Here is a 27,235-nt window from a genome sequence, read left to right on the forward strand (position 1 = left end):
TTTTTCCAATGGAAGTCTCCATAGCCACTTCCCCAATAAAGTCATATTTCTTTTCTTGATATTCCCAATCCCAAGACCACCTAGCTTCTTACATCTAGTTACCACCTCCCACCCCACCCTATGGTCCCTCTTCTCCTCTCCTAGATCCCACAAAAAGTCTCTCATTAGCTTTTTCGGTTTATTAGAGACTTTTGTGGAAATCTTAAAAATTGACAGGAAATACATAGGTAGGTTAGCTAGGGAAGACCTAATCAAAGTGATTCTCCCCCCTAAGGAGAGAGTTTCTCCCCCAAGAAGCTAGTCTTTTCTCAAAACTTTCCACCACTGGGTTCCAAAACTTTCATTCTTCGGATTATCTCCTAGGGGAAGACCTAAGTAATTCATAGGCCACTCTGAAACTGCACAACCTAACAGGCCTGCATATTCACTTAATTCCCTTTCCTCCATGTTCACCCCCACTATACAACTCTTATCAAAGTTCACTTTAAGATTGGACATCTGCTCAGAGTTGTATTGTCAATTTCATGTTCCTAACCCAATTAATGTCCCCACCTTCACAGAACAGAATGGTATCATCTGCAAACTGCAGGTGTGTAAGTGGAATCTCCTCCCTTCCAACTCTCCACCCTCTTAGCAAAGACTTTACAACTTCCTGAATAGCTTATTCACTAAAAGACACAACAATGAGCCATTGAGTTCAGCTACATCATCTGTTATCATATGGCCCTTAATTTAAAGAAACTTACTTATAACCAATAAAAGTAACTTATGTGATAGGTTACTTTTAAATAAGTAACTTACTATAAAATTATTGACAAACCAAATGCCACTTTACTGTTCAGTCCATAAAAATTCATGCACCACTGTATGGTATATGACTTAATCTTACTGAGAAACTGAGATATGGTAGTACTTTCTTTTGTGTGTAAAAGAAGGGATTGAGCAAGCTCCTTAGCATCTATGTTGCACAAATGGAAAGAACAGATCATAGACAATGTGCTGGTCATGGAGTTTACTCCAAAAACTAAACTGTCTGACACGGGCATAACAACCATTTTGAAATGTCTAACATCATCCCCTTCAAACCAAGGAAATATATGATAATTTCATAATCACATTTTTGCCAAAACATAAGGTATTGTATATATATAACAAAAAAAAAAATTGCATCTGCACCCATGTACACCAAGGCACTGTACAATGAGAATATAAGCAAAATAAATGCGACTATTAACAACAAAAAAAAGATGCTTTCTCCTTTTCTTTCTTTATTCCCCTTAATACCACTGCTGTTAATCCTTAGGCTTTCCTAGTCAAGTCCATAATGGTTGATCCACTCCTGAAGTTAGAGCATTTAGTTGGGGGTGTAGTATATCTGACTCTTAGTTTTCTGTATCTTGAAGGTTGCTCATGAATTCATCAATTCCATATGTGGAAGAAAGCCTCAAAACTTGAAAATTATAGTTTCTTCTCATAACTATCAGAATACTCCATCAGTTGAGGGTATTGGCGACCTGGTTGCAAGAATACAAGCTACTGGAGCAGACATAGTTAAGATTGCAACAACTGCATTGGATATCACAGATGTGGTACACATGTTTCAAATAACTGTCCATTCCCAGGTAGGTAATTTATATAGCATCTAGGTTCTTTATGAATTTCTAGAATTTCTTATACCTTTAATCATTATGTCAATTTCAATATGAATATGAACTCTACACCACTATGTTATGATATCACCTTTGTGGAAATGTAATAACAGATTGAAGATTTTTGGGGTGATATATGTTAATAAGTTTATAATATAATATTAGTGCAGAGATGCCAATATACTTCATGATGTTCTTTCTCTTCCTCTTTTATGTTTCTTTTCTTTTACCCTTTTGTCCTACCAAAATTTTTTATTATTGATAAGAACAATTATTTTTCTTATAATGTTTTTTTACCAATAACAAGATATACAAGGATATGTACCTGAGTGTATTATGTATGCAAAAACATATAATGTTATGAAAGAGATACTATTTAGAGGCATCTGTAATTTTGACATTTAATTATGTTTACTTTGGTCACCAAAAAAAATAGTCAAAGGGACTGATGCCATATTTAGAACAAGCGTGGGCTGCTAACAGTCTTCAGGGGAGGAACGTCGTAATCTCCGAAGATGGTGCTAACAGAAGTGGTTGGAAAATCATGGACCATCCAAAAACACAGAGAGGGAAAGAGGAGCAAGTTGGCCTTGAGATTTCCTAATGTAAATCGTCATCATCTAAGCCGTGTCCCAACTATATGGGGTCGGTTAAATGAATCCTGTTTGCAACTCAGTTCCGTTTAATGTTGCATCCATTGTTAAATTATGAGCACTTGAATCATTTCTTACTGTTCAAGTTCAACCCATGTCCTTTTTTTCTGCTCCTGGCCCTTCTAGCTCCTTCAACTTGCAATAGATCACTTCTTACTGGTGCTGTAGATGGTCTTCATATGCACATGACCAAACCATCTTAGTCTACTTTCTCTCATTTTATCACCTATTGGAGCTTCTAGTTTCCTCCGAATGACTTCACTTCTGACCCTATCCTTTCTAGTTTTTCCACCCATCCATCTCAGTAGTGTCAGAACCAGTCGAATGAGACAAGAATAGGGTTGAAGGGTGTGTTCTGATGTTCACACTCCCAAGAAAGAATGATATTTATATTAGCTTAATACAAAAAGATGAAAGGACAATTCTTTCCCAAGAAACTAAGAAAGAAAAAGAACAAATACATAAGCTTACATATGATATAGGATATAACCTTACTCCTAAGCTTATGATACATGATCTATACATATAGGAGATGGCCTAATGAAAATCTTGACCCATAATGAAGTACTTGGTAGAAGAGTGCAAATCTGTTACTTGGGAGAGGATGGTGGTCCCTTTGAGATCTCAAAATATGCTTCCATTTTCGACCTTTCATTAGAGAATGTAGAGTGGTTCCTTGTTATATGAGCTAAAACTGATTCTCAATTCAGTAATAGTGCCCATCTCTATTCCTTTTGAAGTAGAACAACCTTAGGTGAATCTAAGAGTACTGATGCCATCCTTCTTTTCACCCATAGGTGGTGGCCTTCAGTTAATGTTTGAGTTCAAATCCATTGTAAAATGCAGATGGATCAGCCACTTCCTTTTTGGCTTAGGCTGAGAGAATTATACTTATATGGGAGATCTCTTTTGGAGATTGGTGAGGTAAACCCCTAAACATTGACAAACGGAGATCTATCCATGGATATTGTCAAGGTTAGGTACTGTGGGCTGCTGATGGCTCCTTGGCACTTCAGTATTTCAGGTCATTGCTTCTTTCATTTACATTGAAAATGTATAAAAGACAAATGGTTCCATGGAGTTCTATAGATCTAAACCAGTTACACCAGCTCACAGTGCAATGGTCATTCTACATCTACATTCCATGCCAATTAGATATAAGAAAAATAACCAGGAATATAAATTTCTTTCTAAAGTGAAAGCAATGATTCATGTTATTCAATGGGCTAATGGAAAATGTTTAAGGAGCAGGATGACATGATAATTGTCAAATGATATTATAGCAATGTAATTTTCCTCAACCTTATTAAAAAGATGATAATTGTCAATTAAGTTCCTTCCAAATTGATTATCCAGGGTGGCTTTTCTCAACTCTCATCAAAGCATATATTTATGGCATGGGTGAAATTTCTATTCAATGCTTCCTTGAGATGAATTAGTATCATCATGCGGTAGGAATTTGTAAATAGGTAGATTAGTCCTATTCAGTTCTAGGTTCGAAGTATGACCCACTTGGTATTTATAATGAACAAGTTGAATTACAAAAGACAGTAACACCTTACAAGAGATGGGATACATAACTTAAACTTGAATAAAACAGACCATTCACTTCTAATTAGATAGACAAAAGACCAAAATACCCATGTACTGTCGACTCTAACACTCCCCCTCAAACTGGAGAGTATATGTGTCATATAGTCCCAACTTGTCACATATGTAATCTACTCTGCCCCGAGATAGCCCCTTTGTAAAAAGATCTGCCCATTGGTTTCCTAAGCTCACATGAGATGTAGTTATCACTCCACTATTCACTTTTTCTCTTACAAAGTGGCAATCGACTTTAATATGCTTTGTTCTTTCATGGAAGACTGGATTACAAGAGATGTATACAACAACTTGATTATCACAGTATAACCTCATGGGTTTGTCAATTGAGAACCCCATCTCTTGTAACAAATTCTTCAACCAAAGTAGTTCACATGCAGTATGAGCCATAGCCCTGTACTCAGCTTCTGCACTGCTCCTTGCCACCATTGTTTGTTTCTTGCTCTTCCAAGTTACCAGATTGCCACCAAGGAAGGTACAATATCCTATAGTTGACCTTCTATCTGACACAGAACTAGCCCAATCAACATCTGTATACCCTTCTATCTCAAGAGTTCCTCCACTTTTGTATAACAGACCACGACCTAGAGCACCCTTCAGATACCTAACTATTCTTAGAACTGCTTCCCAATGAGAAATCTAAGGATGTGCATAAACCAACTTACCATACTTACAACAAATGATATATCCAGCCTTGTGATAGTCAGATAGTTCAATTTTCCCACCAACCTCTTGTACCTTCTAGGATCATCAATACTCAACTTAGCATTTGGTTCCATAGGTGTCTTGGCTAGTTTGGCACCTAACAACCCTATTTCTTCAAGCATGTCAAGGACATGTTTCCTTTGACATAAGTTAATTCCATGCCTTGACCTTGCAACTTCTATTCCTAGGAAGTACTTCAGTGTACCCAGATCTTTCGTGTTAAAGTGATCTTGTAGGAAGTTCTTCCATTTGTCAATCCCATTGTTGTTGATGCAGCACGATCTGGGCACTCCTAGTTGGCCGGGACTTGGCTCCTAGCTGTGACGGACGACACCTAAGAGGAAGAGGAAAGTGAAGGGTTCCCGGGGAGCTCTCCTGGCGGGAACACTCCGATGGCTAAGTTAGAACCCTAAGGAAAACTCAAAGAAAACACTGAGAGTTAAGAGTGCTGAAAGTGCTAGCTTCAATACCTTTGCTTCGTGAGGGTCGGGGTCCTCTTATACCAGAGCTCAGTCACACTAGGTGTAACCGCCACTGCCCTAGCCGTTACTGCCAGGGCTGAGGTGGCAGGTGCAGGCTGCTGCTGTAGGGTACAGACTCGTCAGGCGTGCCATGCTTTTCAGAGACGGCAGGCACAACGCTGCCTGGCAAGGGATGTGGGCACTATCACCTGATCCGGCAGGTACAGATGTCAGGTAGATCTCCCCTACAGGCTGCCGGGCTGCTTTGCACTGAACCGCCTGGGGCCGGTTTGCTTGGCACCAAGGTGCCGAGGTGCTCGCACTGGAGGCGAGCCTTAAGCAAGTACGAATAGGAGTCTCGACGGTGCTGTCCCGAGGTGTTTCTCCCTCGGGACACTTAGCCAAAAGCTGGGGTGCTCCCTTCTTAGGAAGGTAGAGCTCGGAGCCCCTTAGGAGGAGCTCGGGTCTCAAGAGGAGCTGGGGCCCCTTTGCACGGGGGGAGCTCGGGGCGCTCCACCCTCAGGCTTGGGGCGAGCTGGACCTTGCTTCTCAGTGAGTTGTCACACCCGCCGAGTCGTTTGGTCGGGCCTTGGCGAGCTTGTTACGCCGAGTTGTGGCCAGGCTGTCGCGCTGAGTTGTCACTTATGCCAGGTCATGTCCACGTGTCCCAGTGCTACAAGGTCGGGCCAAATCACCCTACATCAGTTGTCACTCCCAGTTATGACAATATCGTCCACATACATCACTAGCAATATTTTCCCATCTTTTGAATCATGGATGAACACGGAATGATCTACCCGACACTGTTTCATCCCAAAGTTCTTCACTACTTCACTAAATCTACCAAACCACGCATGTGGAGATTGTTTCAGCCCATAAATTGCCTTTTTAAGTCTATAAATTTTACCATCCTCCCCTGAGCAACAAACCCTGGTGGTTGCTCCATATATACCTCCTCAATTAGATCACCGTGCAAAAAGGCATTCTTGATGTCAAGTTGCTTGAGAGGCCAGTCATACATTGTTGCTAGTGAAATCAATACCCAAACTGAGCCAATTTTAGCCACAGGAGAAAACGTCTCCATATAGTCCACACCATACAACTGAGAATAGCCCTTGGCCACTAAGCTGGTCTTTAATCGTTCCACATTGCCATCTAGAAGATACTTCACTGTGTAAACCCACTTACACCCAACAACATGCTTACCGGGAGGAAGAGTAGTAAGTTCCCATGTGTGATTGTGTTGTAAAGCAGACAATTACTCTTCCATTGCTTGTCACCACTCTGGAGAGGTAAGAGCTTCCTGGACAGTTTTGGGAGTGGAAACAGAGGATAGCAAGGATATAAAATGGCGATGTGAAGCAGAAAAGTGAGTGTTAGAGTGAGCCGAATAGGGGTAGTTTAGTAATCTCATGTCAGTTAAGTACTTTGCTTATGTGGCTGTTTTATTAGAGCACTCTGCCCCACACTTGAGTGTGGGCAGTTTAGTCTTTGTAAGTGTAATTAGAACCTAATAAACATAAGGGGGTCGACTGAATGAGTGACTAATCAGTTTCGACTAAACCCTCTTGTTCTCTCTTTCTCTTGTCTTCTTCCTCGTCTTCTTCTTCCTTCTTCACTGGTTCGGATTACTGTAGCTGCTCCAAAACATGGTATCATAGCGAGGTTTCTAACCTGCTTCCGCTTGCAAAGTATCTCAGCTGTGTTCGTGACACCTTCTTCTTCGTTTCTGGTTAGTTAAAGGAGAGAGCTGGTTCGCCCTAGGTCTGAGACATCACAGTTCGTTGCTCTCTGCTGCGCACAGTTTTCTTCATCAAGGAAGGTGATTTCAGCAGTGAATGGTTGGCTGATACTCTCAAAGGAAGGTTGGTTATTTAGTCCTTTTGTGTTGCTGGTATTTCTGGGTAGGAACCCTTCAAGAATCAGTTAGTACTGATTAGAACCTAGAGAACTAGGTTCATTGTTGCCCTAAGAAGGGCTGTGTGTGCAGTAGCCGAATGGTGTAGGGCTGCTGTGAGTTGTTGAGTGGTGTTAGGGCTGCTGTAGGTGGCCGAGTGGTGTAAGGTGGAATGCAGTGACCTTGCCAAGCTCCTTGTGGTCGTGTAATGCCCTCTTAAGTGTGTTAAACAAATCTGAACTGGGTGTAGCAGTTTGACTGTGTTGTGGTGCTTGTGATGCACAATTTTTTTTTTTATTGTGTGGTTGTAAAAGGGCCTACTGTTGTGTTGTGGTTCTTGTGATGCTTATATGGGTCGTAGGTGTGTGAAGTCAGCAGTAGTGTGAAGAAGAACAAGTGTGTGCTCCCACTGTTGTGTTTAGGGGCTGCAATAGGTGCTGAAGTATCAAACTGTGAACAACATCAATCAGTTTGTAGCTGAGAATTAAGGTTAGAGGCAACTGTGAAAGAGTACAATGGAAGCAATAGGAGATGGGTACAATGATCAGAAACCTAATGTGGTAATTTCCTCCGACTACCTAGGGGTACAAATGACCTCAATTAAGCTGAATGGGGAGAAATATGTTCCATTGGCTAAATCAGTGGAAGTGTTTCTCAAGGCAAAGAAGAAAGTAAAGCATGTAAGAAATGAAAAACCATCAGAGGACTCTCCAGGGTTTGATGATTGGGAGCAAGAAGATACTCAAATCATGACTTGGCTGTGAAATAGTATGGAACCCAAAATTAGTGCCAACTTCATGTTCCTTGATACGGCTAAGGATATATGGGAGCATGCTAAGAAGCTATATTCTGGACAAGATAACACAACAAGAGTGTATCAGCTTTATCAGGAGTATTTTGATTTACAACAAGGAACCAAAACTCTAGAAGAGTACTATACCAGCATGAAGAATATAAGGAATGAACTCAATGTCTATCACCCCCTTACTCCAGATATTAAAGTTCAGCAACAGCAAAGGGAGCAACTAGATGTTACAAGATTTTTAGTGGGGCTGAAGTCGGAATATGAACCAGTTAGAGCCCAAATATTGGGGGGCTCTACTCTTCCTACACTTGAGGAAGTATTCTCAAGGCTTCGTAGAATTTCTTTGGGACAGACAGAGAACTCCACACAGTCTGATAGATCAGCACATGTGACAGCTCGAGGGGTTGGACATAGTACAAGAGGGGGAGGTCATGCTCCCCGAGGGGGCCGTGGCAGTTCCATGTTTAGTCGGGGTGGTCATGACTCAGAGGGAGGCCGTGGCAGAGGGAAGAATAACTCTACAAGGAAATGTATTCATTGTGGTAGAGAGGGACACAGTGAATTTTTGTTATGATCTACATGGCCCTCCCTCTAAATGGGCTAATCATGCTGTAGCAGGTGAGGTTGATATCAGTGACAGTAAATTGGCAGACCGAACTCCTCCCACATCTACATCTACCTCTGGGAGGGAAATGGTGAGTGTACCGCGTGATGAGTATGAACGGTTCCTTCAAACTACTTCACAGCATACCACTGCCACACTTGCCCAATCAGGTATTGCTTGCATGTCATCTAAAACCTCTCCTTGGATTATTGACTCTGGAGCCTTAGATCATATGACCGGGACTCCAGGTGTGTTCTCTTCTCTTTCTGAAACCCCCACATCACAAACTGTTACACTTGCCAATGGGTCCTCATCTCCCATATGTGGTGTTGGTAATGTTGACATGGCTTCTGTGCCCTTATCATCTGTTTTATATGTCCCTAAGTTTCCATTCAATCTTATGTCTGTTAGTAGAATAACCAAAGCTCTTAACTGTTTTGTTACCTTCTTTCCTTCCACTTGTGTTTTTCAGGATCTCAAGACGAGGAAGAAGGGGGGCATGAAGCTGGTGGACTGTATTATCTTGACAGTGGTGGATCCTCAATTGCTCTTCAGACTTCACTTACTCCTCTACACTGGCATTGCCGACTGGGACATCCATCTCTCAAGGCTCTCAAGATTTTGGTCCTGTCATTGAGTCATTTGTCAGTTTTGCAATGTGAGTCATGTCAGTTTGGGAAACATCGTCGTGTGTCCTTCAGTCCAAGAGTTGAGAGTCGTATGTTGAGTCCTTTTTCTTTGGTTCATTCAGATGTTTGGGGTCCAATCAAAATAGAGTCTTATAATGGGTACAAGTATTTTGTCTCCTTTATTGATGATTGTTCAAGAATGACATGGATATACTTAATGAAAGAAAGAAGTGAATTGTTTTCCATTTTTCAAAAATTCCATGCTGAAATACGCACACAATTTGGTGTTCCAATCAAAATTCTCCGTTCAGATAATGGTTGTGAATACTTTCTTACTTCATTTCAATAGTATTTAGAACAGCATGGCATTATTCATCAGACATCATGTGCATACACCCCTCAACAAAATGGGGTAGCTGAACGGAAGAACCGTCAGCTTCTTGAAACTGCTCGGTCTATTCTTCACCACATGAATGTTCCTAAACATTTTTGGAGTGATGCTGTACTCACTGCATGTTTTCTCATTAATTGGATGCCCTCCTTCATCCTTCATGGTCGGTTCCCCTTCTCTATCTTGTTTCCCACTTTGTCTCCATTCCCATTAATTCCTCGTGTCTTTGGTTGTGTGTGCTTTGTCCACAATCTGAGCCCTGGAATAGACAAGCTAGATGCACGCTCAATTAAATGTGTCTTCCTTGGCTACTCTCGGACTAAAAAAGGGTACAAGTGTTATAATCCCATTTCCTGGAAGTGCTATGTCTGCCCTGATGTTACCTTTTTGAGTCAGTCCTCTTCTTCTCAAGTCCTGAAGCGCCTTCGTCTCCACCTGCACTTCCTCTTCCTCTCCCTGTCAGTGATCCAGTTCCAGATGTTGTTGTTGGAGTAGACTCATCACCTCATCCCATGCAGATCACCACCAAACGTTCACCAATCCGGCAAGTGTATACACGTCGAACGACACCGGCCCCTCCTCCAGCTTCTACCTCATCTGCGGATCCTCTCATGGCTCCTATTGTTGAACCTTTAGACCTTGACCTACCCATTGCCTTACGGAAAGGTAAACGCAGTTCTACCCTCCATCCCATTTCCAATTTTGTTTCATTATCTCGTCTTTCTACATCACATCGCCAGTTTGTTTCCCTTTTATCCTCTATTTCCATACCTAACAATGTTCAAGAAGCTCTCAGTTCACCTAATTGGCGGCGGCCAATGGAGGAGGAACTTTTTGCTCTTCAACATACTCAAACATGGGAAATACTACTCTCCCACCTGGTAAGCATGCTGTGGGATGTAAATGGGTGTATACTGTGAAATACTTGCTAGATGGTAGTGTGGAGCGTCTGAAGGCCAGACTTGTTGCTAAAGGTTACTCACAGTTGTATGGAGTGGATTACATGGAGACATTCTCTCTGGTGGCTAAGATTGGTTTTGTTCGTGTACTAATTTCCCTAGCCGTTATGTATGATTGGCCTCTGTTTCAGCTTGATATAAAGAATGCATTTCTCCATGGTGACCTTGTGGAGGAGGTATATATGGAGCAACCACCTAGGTTTGTTGCTCAGGGGGAGGATGGTAAGGTATGCAAATTGAAGAAGGCAAATTACGGGCTGAAACAATCGCCGCGTGCTTGGTTTGGGAAGTTTAGTGAAGTGGTGAAGAGTTTTGGAATGAAGCAGTGCCAGGTAGATCACTCAGTGTTCTGCTATGACTCAGAAGCTGGGAAGATTCTATTAGTGGTCTATGTGGATGATATTGTCATTACTGGCAGTGGTAAATTGGAGATTGGCAAATTAAAGGTATTTCTGCAAAATCATTTCCAAACAAAAGATCTTGGAACATTGAAATATTTCTTGGGAATAGAGGTTGCCAGGTCAAAACAAGGTGTAAATCTGTGCCAAAGAAAATATGTTCTTGATCTATTGGAAGAAACAGGATTGTTAGGTGCAAAACCGGCTAAGACCCCTATGGAACCAAATTTTAAGTTGAGTAGTGATACAGGATAAGTATTTGAAGATCCTAGAAGGTATAGACGACTAGTGGGGAAGCTGAACTATCTAACTATCACGAGACCCAACATATCCTTTGCAGTCAGTGTGGTGAGCCAATTCATGCAGGACCCTCGTATACCTCACTGGGATGCAATTCTTAGAATTGTGAGATATCTAAAAGGAGCTCCAGGCCGTGGACTATTGTATAAACCAAGAGGAAAACTTGAAGTAGTGGGGTATACAGATGCAGACTGGGCAGGCTCAATGAATGATAGAAGATCTACTATGGGCTATTGCACATTTCTTGGAGGAAATCTTGTGACGTTGAAGAGTAAAAAGCAAACGGTTGTGGCCAGAAGTAGTGCTGAAGCTGAGTATAGGGCCATGGCACATACTACCTGTGAGTTAGTGTGGTTGAGGAATCTTCTACAAGAAATTGGGTTTCACATAGATAAACCTATGAGACTGTATTGTGACAACCAAGCTGCACTCCATATCTCATCCAATCCTGTATTTCATGAGAGAACAAAGCACATAGAGGTGGATTGCCACTAAACATAAGGGGGTCGACTGAATGAGTGACTAATCAGTTTCGACTATACCCTCCTGTTCTCTCTTTCTCGTCTTCTTCCTCATCTTCTTCTTCCTTCTTCACTGGTTCGGATTACTGTAGCTGCTCCAAAACAGTGAGCAACTGAAACATAATGAGAAATAGGATGAGATGTACAACTACGTTTACCTTTCCACAATGCAATAGGAAGATCAAGGTCCGAAGGATGAGGTGCAACCATAGGATCTGTCAATGAGGATTGAACTGGAGGAAGGGCTGGTGCTCTTCTGTGAGTATACACTTATCGGATTGGTGGCCTCTTAGTAGTAACTTGTACGGGAGAGGGAGGGGAGGGAACAAGAACCATGGGAGGGGATCCGCAACCAGAACAAGAACCACGAGAAGGGGGTCCTCAACTGGAACAAGAAGTGGAACCACGAGGGAAGGAGAATGGACCTTAGTACTCGAGAGAAATGGGACTGACTCAAAGAAAGTGACATCCGAACACACAAATGACTTATGAGAGTTAGGGATATAGCACTTATACCCTTTTTGAGTTCTGGAGTATCCAAGGAAGATGCATTTAGTAGCACATGCATATAACTTGTCTAAACCAGGCCCTAAATTTTGGACAAAACAAACACATCCAAAGACTCTCAGGGTAAGAGGAAACGGAGACAGAGTGGGAAACAATACTGAGAAAGGGGATTGACTTCTAAGGATAGACATGGGCATCTGGTTGATGAGGAAACATGATGTTAGGACAACATCACTCCAAAAACGCTTTGGAACATTCATATTAAGCATAATGGAAGTTTCAAGTAAGTGTCAGTTTTTCCATTCAGCCACACCGTTTTGTTGTGGGGTGTAGGAACAAGAGATTTGATGAATTATCGCACGGTGCTCTATGTATTGCTGAAATGGTGTTGAGGTGTACTCTTTTGCATTATCGAAGCGGAGAATTTTAATATGAACTCCAAATTGGGTACGTATTTCAGCATAAATTTTTTGAAAAATAAAGAACAATTCACCGTGATCTTTCATAAGGTAGAGCCATGCCATCCTTGAAAAGTCATCCAAAAAAATTACAAAATACTTATAACCATTGTATGACACCACTTTATTTGGACCCCAAACATCTGAATGAACTAAAGAAAAATGACTCAAGACACGACTATCAACTCTTGGGCTAAAAGAGACTCTATGGTGTTTCCCAAGCTGACATGACTCACAATCCAACAATGGAAGATGACTTAAGGACGGAACCAGCAACTTCAGAGCCTTGAGAGATGGATGACCAAGTCTGCAGTGCTATCGGAGAGGAGTAAGAGATGACTGAAATGCTACTGGCGGGCCACCACCATCAAGGTAATACAATCCACCTATCTCATGCCCTCCACCAATCTTCATCCCCGTCTTGAGATCCTGAAACACACAAGAAGAGGGACAAAAGGTTATAGAACAATTAAGTGACTTAGTTAATCTACTAACATGCATAAGGTTAAAAGGGAACTTGGGAACATATGAAACAGAGGATAAAGATAAGGAGGTAAGATCAACATCACCAACACCACAAATGGGAGAGGTAGAACCACTAGCAAGGGTAATTGTTTGGGATGTAGAAGACTGAGAAAGTGAAGAAAACATATTTGGAGTCCCAGACATATGATTCGAGGCTCCAGAGTCAATGATCCAGTGTGAAGGTTTGGAAGCCAAGCAAGTCATTCCTGAGTGGGCAAGAGTAGCTATGTTCTAGTGAGAGGATGTCTTACGGAACTTCTCATACACCTCATGTGGTACACTCACCATCTCTTTCCCAGAAGCACTGGTAGATATGGAGGGAGTTTGATCAGTTTGTTGATTTTTACTAACTGTACCACTGCCACTAGTCACAGCATGGTTAGCCAAAGTGTTGGGTGAACCATGTAAATCATAGTAGAAATTAACAGTGTGCCCCTCTAATCCACAGTATGTGCATTTTCTAGTTGCATTACTTCTTCCTCTACCACAACCTCCCCCTGACTCTCGACCTCCACTGTGGCCACTAGAACAATTAAAAGTAGGACCACCTCGGTTCCCTGGAAACCCACGGCCACCACCTCCACCACCTCCACCACCTCTATCTCCACGACCTCCCACTTTAGTTACCACAAAACCAGATCTTTTCGAGAGAGAAGAAGACTCTGTAGAATCAATAGATATCCTTCGAAGATGGGTAAATACTTCTTCAAGCGAGGGGAGAGCAGACCCCCCCTAGTATTTGTGCTTGAACAGGTTCATATTCAGCCTTCAAACCCACTAGAAATCTTGTCACATCAAGTTGCTCTCGCTGTTGTTGCTGAACCTGAACATTCGGAGTCGAAGGATGATATACATTAAGCTCATTATGGATATTTCTCATGCTTGCATAGTATTCCTCCAAGCTTTGGTTACCTTGCTTCAGATTAAAGTACTCTTAGTAAAGCTGATATACCCTAGTGGTATTATCTTGGCCGGAATACAGTTTCTTAGCATGGTCCTAAATTTCTTTAGCTGTATCTAGAAACATAAAATTCACACTGATTTTAGGCTCCATGCTATTCCACAACCAGGTTATAATTTGTGCATCCTCCTGTTCTCAATCACTGAATCCTAGAGAATTAGAGGGGGATTTCTCCTCTCTCACATGTTTTACCTTTTTCTTGTCATTTAAAAACACTTCCACAGATTTGGTCCACGGCACATAGTTCTCACTATTCAACTTAATAAATGTCATTTGAACATTTAAGTAATATGGAGAAATCATAACACCTGTTTTATTGTCACTCCCATCTCCAATTGATGCCATCTTAACTGGTTCACCTCACTTCACAAAGGAATCACTATTATAAACAAAGTAGTCACCTTCTACTATTCAGCACCACACACCACACACTACTCAACAGACTATAATTATGACCACACTACTGCTGTCATGAATTCAGCATTCGAAAACCCTACTTTCAACTCACATATCCAGGTATAAACAGAAGGAACAGAGGCTTATATGCATACCTATCAATTCACACTGCCACATAAATGAAATCCAGACCAAAAGAAGGCAGCCGCAGTCCACTACTAGTCAAATAAATATTTCTGTTCACACCTGTCCACAACCAGCCCTCTTCGTACCATCGAATAGAGGGTATCTAGTACACCACCACAACAACCGGAGGCATATTTACCTCCAAGAACAAAAAAGACCACTCCTTTTTGGCCCTTTATCAAACTTCCAATCTGTCTAGGAGATACAAAAAAAACTGATATGGCTGGCGGCGATCCCAGGAAGACGAAGGGTGATGAGAAAAAAAGTAGAACTGGTTTCTTATTGCTCTAATACCATGTAAATAGGTAGATTAATCCTATTCAGTTCTAGGTTCGAAGTCACTCTACCTGGCCGATCCACTTGGTATTTCTAATGAATAAGTTGAATTACAAAAGACAGTATTGTCCCTTACGAGAGATGGGACACATAACTTAAACTTGAATAAAACAGACCATTCACTTCTAATTAGATAGACAAAAGACCAAAATACCCCTGTACTGTCAACTCTAACAGAATTAATTGGAGGTCTTGTGGCATTAAGAATGAGGGCATCATCTTATTGATCTAGAGATTCTGAACCATCTGATGCACATTTAAAGGAGAACCCCAACTGCTAAGCAGATTAGCAACAAATCTGGACCCCCTCTTCCCCATGCTAGTAAGGAAGCAGGGAATTATTGTTCTCTGGGTTGTGAGGAGAAGGCCTGAAATCTTTCTGCACTGATTTTGATCTCCATTAGGAGCCTACAGTACTCTTTATGGTTTCTTGAGATGGTAAATGCCTGTTGAGATCTCCTTTCCTCATAGAGATTTTGCCAAAGATGGGGATTTTGAAGATAATGCCTGTCCTGATCTAGGCCTTAAAACTTTATTTTAACTCCAATACACCCATATTGTTTTTGAAACTCAATGAGTGTTCAAGTTGGATAACCCTAAGATTCCCCTTAAATTTGATGACATATTAGTCTCCCTTGGACCAGGAAAAGGAATATTTGTTTTTGTTGGTTTCTCTTTATCCGTGTTAGACCCTCAAATGGATTTTTCACTTGTTTAAATGACATCAATTTTGTGTTCCAAGTCTCTTCATGTGTAGTTGGACCAGTATTGATTTGTGTAGTTGGATTGTTATTAAATTATTAATAATATGTAATTTATTTCTCTTGGGTTTCGGTTGCAAAAGGGATTCAAACCTCTGGCCTAAGGGCTTTGTTGAGGGCAAGGAGCTTATTTGATTTGTAATCTTGTAATCTTGCAAAAGGGATTCCCCTTGGGGGTTCTGTTGTACTTCTACTTTTTCTGAAGTCTAATAAAATTACATTACCTTTTCTCAAAAAAAAAATTGTTTGTTAATTCTGGTGGTGTTGATGGCTAGAATATATCTTTTCATAATTATCCTCTTTTCAGATTTTGTGCTTGTGCTTTTCCAATTGATAGGAAAATTAGAATGGTAGATTTTGTTTTCCATCTCTTGTTAAAATATATTCCTCATTGGGATCTTTCTTCAACATGATTTATTAATAGATATAATTTTGTCATATTATCTTTTCATAGTTATCCTCTTTTCAGATTTTGTGCTTGTGCTTTTCCTATTGATAGGAAAATAGAATGCTAGGGTTTGTTTTCCATCTCTTGTTAAAATATGTTCCTCATTGGGATCTTTCTTCAACATGTTTGTTAATAGATATAATTTTACCATATTATCTTGCACGCTAATTACAGGTAAAGTTGAAATATGACCTACTACTGGAGACTTAGGCTTTCTTTAGAAGTTTAGCTGCAAGTTTATTCATCTTATATATAATAGAAAATATGCTCTTGCAACATTTACTTTCAAGAAAGAGAGCATATTCTGCAATCAGTCTGTCACTATTGATTTTTATGGAACCACAGAAAAAATTGTCATTTCTATGTTTTTCAAGGTCTGGCCAAAACCTCTTCACATATTCCATTTTCCATCATTCATGATCAAAGTTATTTTTCAGATGCATGTGCATTACATGAAATTTCAGGTTCGAATCTTTTTTGCAGATGCATATGATACATTACATGAAATTTCAGGTTCCAATAATAGGACTGGTTATGGGCGAGAGGGGTTTAATTTCACGGGTACTATGCCCCAAGTTTGGTGGATATCTCACTTTCGGAACACTTGAGGCTGGAAAGTTATCAGCTCCAGCACAACCAACAATCAAAGAATTGCTGAATTTCTACAATTTCAGACAGTTGGGACCTGACACAAAAGTATTTGGTCTTATTGGGAATCCTGTAGGTCACAGCAAAGGGCCTCTTTTGTACAACACAGCATTTAAGTCAATTGGTTTTAATGGTGTTTATGTGCCCTTTTTGGTCGATGATGTAGCAAAATTTTTTGACGCCTACTCATCCCCTGATTTTGTTGGGTTCAGGTTCAATCTCCTTACAAAAATACTCACTATGAACTACGTTTTACAAGTTTGTTGCACTTCCTTCTTTCCACTGGAGGGATTGAATTCTATGCATGTGTTGTGTTGCATTTGGCACAATTTCTGTGGATTGATTTGATTCCAAAACAATAATTCTTTATGGATTCCTGATTAAAGTTATGAAATATGATGCTTTATCTGTTCTTATGTGTAATTTTACATGATGCACATGCTTGGTTATCTATACTCACAAAATGAATTTGCTTTTTAGGTTTAATCCAGATAAATGGTGGCGGATTAACCAATCAAAGTAATGGTTGCAGAATATTTATCACAAAATATATTTTGCAGAAAATGAGGATTAACATGACCTTAATCAATGAACTATCACTATTAACATTACCTCACCCATTGAACATACACACACAAAAAAGGAAAAAAAAACTCTGATACTACTCTGTTTGAACTGCAGTTGTACAATTCCACACAAGGAAGCTGCACTTGAACGCTGTGATGAGGTTGATCCAATTGCCAAGGTATTTGATATTTTCACATTGTACTTTTATGGTTAGCTATCTGGAGCTTCAAATTGATTAAATCTTGAAAGGAATTTCTTTTTTATCCTATTGATATAATTCTTGACTAATGTATCTTGATCAAACCTTGGTAGTCCATAGGAGCTGTTAATATGATTATTAGGAATCCAAGTGATGGAAAGTTATCTGGTTACAATTGTGACTATATTGGAGCTATTTCAGCTATTGAGCATGGACTAAGAGGTTTTTAACACATTCTACAAACCCGTCCAGACTTTTTAAAACTATAAATGTCATCATTTAATTTGTTCTGGAATTCACTCTTTTCTTTTGCAGGTTCACATGATATACACAATACAGTCAGTTCACCTTTAGCTGGTAAGCTCTTTGTAGTCATTGGAGCTGGTGGTGCCGGTAAGTCACTAGCTTATGGTGCAAAAGAAAAGGGAGCAAGAGTTGTAATTGCCAATCGCACTTATGGTAAGAGTCTAATTTACCTTTTTTTTTTGCTTTTTTGATAAATGAAGTGTTCGACTGGTGCTACAGTAGTCCGAACCAGGAAGAGAAGAAGAAGAAGAAGAAGAGAAGAAGAAGAAGAAGGGTCTGTCGAAATCTGATGGATTACACATACAGTCGACTCCCTTAATCTATATTAGACTCTAATAATCTTTACAAAGACAAAAATGCCCTTACTTAAGTGTGGGGCAGAGTCTCTAATAACACTGCCACATAAGCAAGCTACTTAACAAACATAAGAAGACTAACCTACCCCTATTCGGCACACTTTAACACTCCCCCTCAAGCTGGAGAATATATGTCATATAATCCCAGCTTGTTAATAGATAGTTCACTTTCCCTGAGCTTAGAGCTTTTGTAAACAAATCTGCCCACTGGTCATTTGAGCCCACATGTTCTGTATTTATCACTCCAACAAAAACCTTCTCTCTCACAAAGTGGCAATCAACCTCTATGTGCTTTGTTCTCTCATGAAAGACAGGATTGGATGAAATATGGAGTGCAGCTTGGTTGTCACAGTACAATCTATTAGGTTTATCCATGTGAAACCCAATTTCTTGTAGGAGATTCCTCAACCACACTAATTCACAGGTAGTGTGAGCCATGGCCCTATATTCGGCTTCAGCACTACTTCTGGCCACAACTGTCTGCTTTTTACTCTTCCATGTCACAAGATTTCCTCCAAGAAATGTGCAATAGCCTGTAGTAGATCTTCTATCATTCACTGAGCCTGCCTAGTCTGCATCTGTATACCCAACTACTTCAAGTTTTCCCCCTGGTTTATACAATAGCCCACGGCCTGGAGCTCTTTTCAGATACCTCACAATTCTAAGGATTGCATCCCAGTGAGGTATACGAGGGTTCTGCATGAATTGGCTCACCACACTGACTGCAAAGGAGATGTCGGGTCTCGTGATAGTCAGATAGTTCAGCTTTCCCACTAGTCGTCTATACCATCCAGGATCTTCAAATACGTCTCCTGTATCACTACTCAACTTAACATTTGGTACCATAGGGGTCTCAGTCGGTTTTGCACCTAACAGTCCTGTTTCTTCCAATAGATCAAGGACATATTTCCTTTGGCACAGATTTACACCTTGTTTTGACCTGGAAACTTCTATTCCCAATAAATACTTTAATGTTCCAAGGTCTTTTGTTTGAAAATGATTTTGTAGAAATACCTTTAGTTTGCCAATCCCCAATTTATCACTACCAGTGATGACAATATCATCCACATAGACCACTAATAAAATCTTCCCAGCTTCTGAGTCATAGCTGAACACTGAGTGATCAACCTGGCATTGATTGCTTCATTCCAAAACTCTTCACCACTTCGCTGAACTTCCCAAACCAAGCACGTGGAGATTGCTTCAACCCATAAATTGCCTTTCTTTAGTTTGCACACCTTACCAACCTCCCCCTGAGCAACAAACCTAGGTGGTTGCTCCATATATACCTCCTCCACCAGATCACCATGGAGAAAGGCATTCTTTATGTCAAGTTGAAAGAGAGGCCAATCATACATAACTGCCAAGGAAATTAATACACGAACAGAACCAATTTTAGCCACCGAAGAGAATGTCTCCATGTAGTCCACTCCATACAACTATGAGTAACCTTTAGCAACAAGTCTGGCCTTCAGACGCTCCACACTACCATCTGGCAAGTATTTCACAGTATACACCCATTTACAGCCCACAGCATGCTTACCAGGTGGGAGAGTAGTACGTTCCCACGTTCGAGTATGTTGAAGAGCAGAAAGTTCCTCCTCCATTGCCCGCCGCCATCCAGGTGAACTAAGAGCTTCTTGAACATTGTTAGGTATGGAGATAGAGGACAAAAGTGAAACAAACTAGCGATGTGAGGTAGAAAGACGAGATAATGAAACAAAATTGGAAATGGGATGGAGGGTAGAACTGCGTTTACCTTTCCGTAAGGCAATGGGTAGGTCAAGGACTGAAGATTCAGCAATAGGAGCCATGAAAGGATTCGCAGATGAGGTAGAAGCCGAAGGAGGGTCAGTGTCGTTCGACGTGTATACACTTGTCGGATCGGTGGTCGTTCAGTGGTGACCTGCACTGGATGAGGTGATGAGTCTCCTCCAACAACAGCCTCTGGAACTGGATCACTGATAGGAAGAGGAAGAGGAGGTAAGGGTGAAGACAAGGGTGCTTCATGACTGGAGAAGAAGGGTACATACTCAAAAAAGGTGACATCAGGGCAGACATAGCACTTTCAGGTAATGGGATTATAACACTCGTACCCTTTTTGAGTCCGAGAATAGCCAAGGAAGACACATTTAATTGAGCGTGCATCTAGATTCTCTATTTCAGGACTGAGATTGTGGACAAAGCACACACAACCAAAGACACGAGGAGTTAATGGAAACGGAGATAAAGTGGGAAACAAGATAGAGAAGGGGGACCGACCATGAAGAATAAAAGAGGGCATCCGATTAATGAGAAAATATGCAGTGAGTACAGCATCACTTCAAAACCGTTTAGGAACATTCATGTGGTAAAGCATAGACCGAGCAGTTTCAAGAAGCTGACGATTCTTCCGTTCAGCCACCCCATTTTGTTGAGGGGTGAAAGCACATGAGGTCTGATGAATAATGCCATGTTGTTCTAAATACTGTTGAAATGAAGTAAGAAAGTTTTCACGACCATTATCTGAACGGAGAACTTTGATTGGAACACCAAATTGTGTGTGTATTTCACCATGGAATTTTTGAAAAATGGACAATAATTCACTTCTTTCTTTCATTAAGTAAATCCATGTCATTCTTGAACAATCATCAATAATGGAGACAAAATACTTGTACCCATTATAAGACTCTATTTTGATTGGACCCCAAACATCTGAATGAACCAAAGAAAAAGGACTCAACATACGACTCTCAACTCTTGGACTGAAGGACACACGACGGTGTTTACCAAACTGACATGACTCACATTGTAAAACTGACAACTGACTCAATGACGGAACCAACATCTTGAGAACCTTGAGAGATGGATGTCCCAGTTGGCAATGCCATTGTAGAGGAGTAAGGGAAGTCTGAAGTGCAATTGAATATCCACCACCGTCAAGGTAATACAATCCACCAGCTTCATGCCCCCTACCAATCTTCTTCCCCGTCTTGAGATCCTGAAAAACACAAGTGGAAGGAAAGAAGGTAACAGAATAGTTAAGAGCTTTGGTTATTTTACTAACAGACATAAGATTGAATGGAAACTTAGCTACATATAAAACAGATGATAAGGGGACAAAAGCCATGTCAACATTACCAATACCACAGATGGGAGATGAGGACCCATTGGCAAGTGTAACAGTTTGTGATGTGGAGGTTTCAGAAAGAGAAGAGAACACACCTGGAGTCCCGGTCATATGATCTGAGGCTCTAGAGTCAATAATCCAGGAAGGAGTTTTGGATGACATGCAAGCAATACCTAATTGGGAAAGTGTGGCAGTGGTACGCTGTGAAGTAGTTTGAAGGAACCGTTCATACTCGTCACGCGGTACACTCACCATCTCCCTCCCAGAAGTAGATGTAGATGTGGGAGGAGTTCGGTCTGCCAATTTACTGTCACTGATATTAACCTCGCCTACTACAGCATGATTAGCTTATTTATAGGGAGGGCCATGTAGGTCATAACAGAAATTCACTGTGTGTCCTTCCCTACCACAATGAGTACACTTCCTTGTAGAGTTATTTTTTCCTCTGCCACGGCCTCCCCCTAAGTCACGGCCACCCCGACCAATCATGGAATTGCCACGACCTCCTCTGGGAGCATGACCACCCCCTCTTGTACTATGTCCACCTCCTCTAACTGTCACAAGTGCTGATCTATCAGACTGTGTGGGGTTCTCAGTCTGTCCCAAAGAAATTATATGAGGCCTTGAGAATACTTCCTCAAGTGTAGGAAGAGTAGAGCCCCCCAATATTTGGGCTCTAACTGGTTCATATTCCGACTTCAACCCCACTAAAAATCTTGTAACATCTAGTTGTTCCCTTTGTTGTTGCTGAACTTTAATATCTGGAGTGAGGGGATGATAAACATTGAGTTCATTCCTTATATTTCTTCATGCTGGTATAGTACTCTTCTAGAGTTTTGGTTCCTTGTTGTAAATCAAAATACTCCTGATAAAGCTGATACACTCTTGTTGTGTTATCTTGTCCAAAATATAGTTTCTTAGCATGCTCCTATATATCCTTAGCCGTATCAAGGAACATGAAGTTGGCACTAATTTTGGGCTCCATACTATTCAACAGCCAAGTCATGATTTGAGCATCTTCTTGTTCCCAATCATCTGGAGAGTCAACCGGTGGCTTCTCATCTCTTACATACTTTACTTTCTTCTTTGCCTTGGGAAAAACTTCCACTGATTTAGCCCATGGAACATAGTTCTCCCCATTCAGCTTAATTGAGGTCATTTGTACCCCTAGGTAGTCGGGGGAAATTACCACATTAGGTTTCTGATCATTGTACCCATCTCCTATTGCTGCCATTGTACTCTTTCACAGTTGCCTCTAACCTTACTTCTCAGCTACAAGCTGATTGATGTTGTTCACAGTTTGATACTTCAACACCTATTGCAGCCCCTAAACACAACAGTGGGAGCACACACTTGTTCTTATTCACACTACTGCTGACTTCACACACCTACACAGTCACTAATCACAACTAGGCCCTCTTACAACCACTCAATAAAAAAATTGTGCATCACAAGCACCATAACACAGTAAAATCTGCTACACCCAGTTCAGACTTGTTTAACACACTTAAGAGGGCATTACACAACCAGTAAGAGCTCGGCAAGGTCACTGCATTCCACCTTACACCACTCGGCCACTTACAGTAGCCCTAACACCACTCAACAACTCACAGCAGCCCTACACCATTCGGCTACTGCACACACAGCCCTTTCTAGGGCAACAATGAACCTAGTTCTCTGGGTTCCAATCAATACTAACAGCTTCTTGTAGGGTTTCTACCCAGAAATATCAGTAACACTAGAAGAAGAGATAACCGACCTTCCTTTGAGAATATCAACCAACCATTCACTGCTGAAGTCACTTTCCTTGCTGAAGAAGGTTATGCGCAGCAGAGAGAGACGGGCTGTGATGTTTCTAACCTAGGGCGAACCAGTTCTCTCCATTGACTGACTAGAAACGAAGGAGAAGAAGCACGAACACTACTGAGGTGCTTTACCAAATGAAGTAGGTCAGGAGCATGGCTCTGATACCATGTTTCGACTGGTGCTACAGTATTACGAACCAGGACGAGAAGAAGAAGGGTCTGTCGAAATCTGATGGATTACACATACAGTCAACCCCCTTAATCTATATTAGACTCTAATAATCTTTACAAAGACAAAAATGCCCTTACTTAAGTGTGGGGCAGAGTGACTCTAACTGCCACATAAGCAAGCTACTTAACAAACATAAGAAGACTAAACTACCCCTATTCGGCACACTTTAACATGAAGAAATTTATTAATCAGAGAAAATAGGAGATACAAGTGACCCAAGAAGAGGCACGAGGTGCGACCTCTTCAGAAAAGCCAAAAGAAGATTCTTAAAAACAGTTTGAATAAGTTACAAGGTAGTCCAAAACAGACAGTCCCGAGAAACCCCTTGTTTGGCTAATGAATCAGCTATAGCATTTTCCGACCTGCTCACCCATTGAACACTAATGGTCATGTTCCTAGTCAGCCAATTTACTACTTTAAGGAGGTCTCTATAACTCTGATAGGACTGTGGAGACTCTATAACTTGATGTACCTTATTAGTGTAGTCCATGTTGTATATTACTTTTACATCTTATTCTTCTTCTCTCTTTCATCCCTGTATGGGCATTCTTGAAATTGTACATATCTTTTAATATATAAGAGACTCTTTGAGGTGGGGGTCATTTATTTTTGACACCTCTAAGATTATTCTTGTTCTTTTCTCTATTCGGCCAAGAGTGTTGACATGGTATCAGAGCAGGTTGCTCTCTGATCTATTTTCTCGCTCTCTTGAACCTTAGTAGAAGCAGTAAACCTGTTGTATTAGGGCTGTCTTGATCAACCCTTTTTCTGTTCTTTCTTCTTTGTGCAACCAGCAGGAGAGATTTCTTTAGATCTCTCTTGGGAGACATTGGTTTGAGGCCAAACTTCAGATCTGGTGTCACCTAGACCTGATCTATTCTCCCTACAAACAGCATCTGATTTGGTGAAGTTTTCGAAGGAGTTTTGATCTTCTTCTTGGAGCGGCAACACTGTACAGTTTCCTTTTTTGGACTGCAACAGCTTTGGACTTCAGATCTAGTGTCGCCTAGACCTGATCTATTCCACCTACAAACAGCATCTGATTTGGTAAAGTTTTCGAAGGAACTCAGATCTTCTTCTTGGGGCGGCAGCACTGTATAGTTTCCATTTTTGGACTGCAACCTTTTTTTTGGACTTCAGGCCTTCAACATCAGCTTGCAATTTAAGTTTTTCACTCTAGATCAAAGGGTTCTCTCAAGCTCTCCTTAACCCTACACTCTGTTTCTGGTTTGGAGTTTTTAAGGACTACTTCAATCAGCATAACGTACCTCCTTGTTCGTGAAGAAGACGCCTGATGTGTTGGTAAATCACAGATTTCTCTCAATCGGCTGACTTGATCAACCTATAACCCTAGATCTGGTGTTGTCCTAGGGTTTTCTTGCCTCCCATTTATTTGATTCAGACTTCAGATTCATAATTGAAAGGTCTTAGACTTAACGGTCTTAAAAACTTGCCTTTTTTGGACTGTCATCTTGAGTTCTTGATTGCTGAATTTGATTGTCTCCGATATCCTTGTTCCTGGACTATTGTTTTCTTGCTGAAATGGCCTCCGATAGTGGCAATTCTTTTGTTGGTGATTCTTTGGCATCTATGGTTGAGCAAAACATTCGACAACTGGTAACATAAGCTATTCCTTTTGCTCTTTCTGCTATTGTCCTACTTGGTGAGTTTTCCGGTTATGTGCTTCTCCTTCTCATATTTGGATCATTTACTCTAGAGCTACCAACCACATGACAGGAGCCTACCCTAACCAACGAAATAACCTTACTAAAACCCATCACAAACATATTGTTACTGCCAATGGTGAAAAGTTAAGCATCATTGGTAGTAATGATCTATCTCTTAAGCTTTCACCCACTGCATCTTTCCCTCTTACCAAGATCCTTCTTGTTCCTAATCTCACTACAAACTTGATTTCTATTGGCCAATTAATTGATGAAGGTAACATTCTCATTTTCTCTCAGGATGGATATTTGATTCAGGATCGAAACACTGGGAAGGTGAAAGGGAAGGAGTGCAGGTTGGGCCATCTGTTTGCATTGGAGTTCGAGAAGCCTCAAACAGCATCATCATCAGCTTATTTAAGTTTCTCCACTTCTAGTTCCTTTCTGAATCATAGAAATAATGTTTGGGACAAACGTCTGGGTCATTTGCATTCTGAAAAATTAAAATTTTTGTTTGATTTAGGCCTTATTAAGAATAAAGTTCCTTTCTTGCACACCTTTGATACATCTTGTGTTTCTTGTTTCTTAAGTAAGAGTTGTACCTTACCTTTTCCTCACATCTCTGAGCATGCTACCTCTCCCTTCGAGCTTATACATAGTGATGTCTATACTGTTTCTGTCTCTTCTCAGCATGGATACAAATATTTTGTGTCGTTCATTGATGATTGTACAGGTACACATGGATATACTTTCTTTGCCACAAGTCTGAGGTGTTCCCAACATTTAAGTTGTTTCATGCTATGGTGCGGGTTCAATTTCAATCACAAGTGTGTATTCTCCATTCAAATTCAAGAGGAGAATACACTCATGGATATTTTTTATCCTATTTGAAGGATCATGGAATACAAGTGCAACGGAGTTGTCCAGATGCTCCTCAGCAAAATGGTGTGGCCAAGCGCAAGAATGGACATATCCTTAGTGTTGTGAGGACATTATTGCAGGAGTCCTATACTCCACCTTCCTTTTGGGTAGAGGCAGCCAGTACTGCTATGTTTTTTATCAACTATATTCCTTCCTCAGTTCTTGGTAATATGTCTCCCTTTCAGAAGTTATTTGGTCGTTCTCCAGATTTATTTATGCTTCATGTCTTTAGGTGTGTGTGCTTTGTTCATCTTCCCTCTTGTGAACGTTCTAATTGTCTACACAATCTGTCATGTGTGCCTTTGTGGGTTACAGTTCTGACCACAAAGGATTTCTTTGTTATGATCCCTCTATTCGTCACATTCGTACATCACGTAATGTTGTTTTATTTGAGCATATTTCATTTTTTGCTGGAATTGCTAGACTGTCTGCATCGTCTATTTCTATTTTGCCAAACTTTGATTCACAGGATGCTCCACCTCCTTCCCGTCTTCTCTCGCAAGTAGTTACATGCTCCAGCCCCTGCACCTGCGACTCTCCTCCTCCCTGGTTCGGATCATCATCCTACCACTGCTCCTGTAAGTGATACCTCTACTTCAGACACTCTTCATACTTCTGTTCCTCTTTGTCGTTCTACTCGTATATCTAGACCTCCTGACCGCTATGGTTTTCCTTCAAACCATAGCTCTTTGTCTGCTGTCCTATCCTCCACAGATGTTCCTCGCTCCTACCAGGAAGCTAATAGTAGCCCTCATTGGAAGGAAGCCATGGATGCAGAGATTCATGCTTTACATGAGAATGACACTTGGGATCTTGTGCCTGCTCCTCCAGATGCATCCATTGTTGGGAGTTGTTGGGTTTACAACATTAAACTGAAGTCTGATGGATCTCTTGATCGATACGATGCACGTTTAGTTGCCCAAGGATATACTCAGGAGTATGGTATTGACTATGAAGAAACCTTTGCTCCTATTGCAAAGATCACCACACTCTATGTTCTTTTAGTGGTGTCTGCTCTCAGTCTTGGACCATATGCCAGCTTGATGTGAAGAATACCTTTCTTCATGGTCAGTTGAAGGAGACGGTCTACATGAAGCCTCCTCCTGGATACTGCAATGATCCTTCTTTAGTATGTCGCCTCAAAAAATCTCTATATGGTCTAAAACAAGCTCCCCAGGCATGGTTTGAACGCTTTCGCAATGATGTTGTAGTTGCTGCTGGATATAGCCAGAGTTCTTCTGGTCACTCTTTATTTGTTAAGCGACGACCTCAG

General features: G+C 41.0%; 1 protein-coding gene across 10 annotated transcripts in view; it reads left to right on the forward strand.

Moving 5' to 3' along the window:
- Window positions 1–27,235, forward strand: part of LOC104585665 (bifunctional 3-dehydroquinate dehydratase/shikimate dehydrogenase, chloroplastic) — a 92,199-nt gene that overhangs the window by 16,018 nt on the left and 48,946 nt on the right. For 4 of the 10 annotated variants that reach the window (XR_016085279.1, XM_088902751.1, XM_088902747.1 and 1 more), the window contains 6 exons: window positions 1,404–1,622; window positions 16,639–17,015; window positions 17,284–17,322; window positions 17,485–17,548; window positions 17,683–17,791; window positions 17,885–18,028. Coding sequence is in view for 9 of the 10 variants with exons in the window: in XM_088902751.1 (XP_088758877.1) it covers window positions 1,404–1,622; window positions 16,639–17,015; window positions 17,284–17,322; window positions 17,485–17,548; window positions 17,683–17,791; window positions 17,885–18,028 (952 nt within the window). In the remaining variant the exon portion in view is untranslated. The remainder of the gene's footprint in view (window positions 1–1,403; window positions 1,623–16,638; window positions 17,016–17,283; window positions 17,323–17,484; window positions 17,549–17,682; window positions 17,792–17,884; window positions 18,029–27,235) is intronic. The other 6 variants (XM_088902752.1, XM_088902750.1, XM_010242636.3 and 3 more) reach the window with 3 other exon arrangements.

This window comes from Nelumbo nucifera, chromosome 4 (assembly GCF_055504915.1).
Source record: "Nelumbo nucifera cultivar China Antique chromosome 4, China Antique-T2T, whole genome shotgun sequence".
Lineage (NCBI taxonomy): Eukaryota > Viridiplantae > Streptophyta > Magnoliopsida > Proteales > Nelumbonaceae > Nelumbo > Nelumbo nucifera.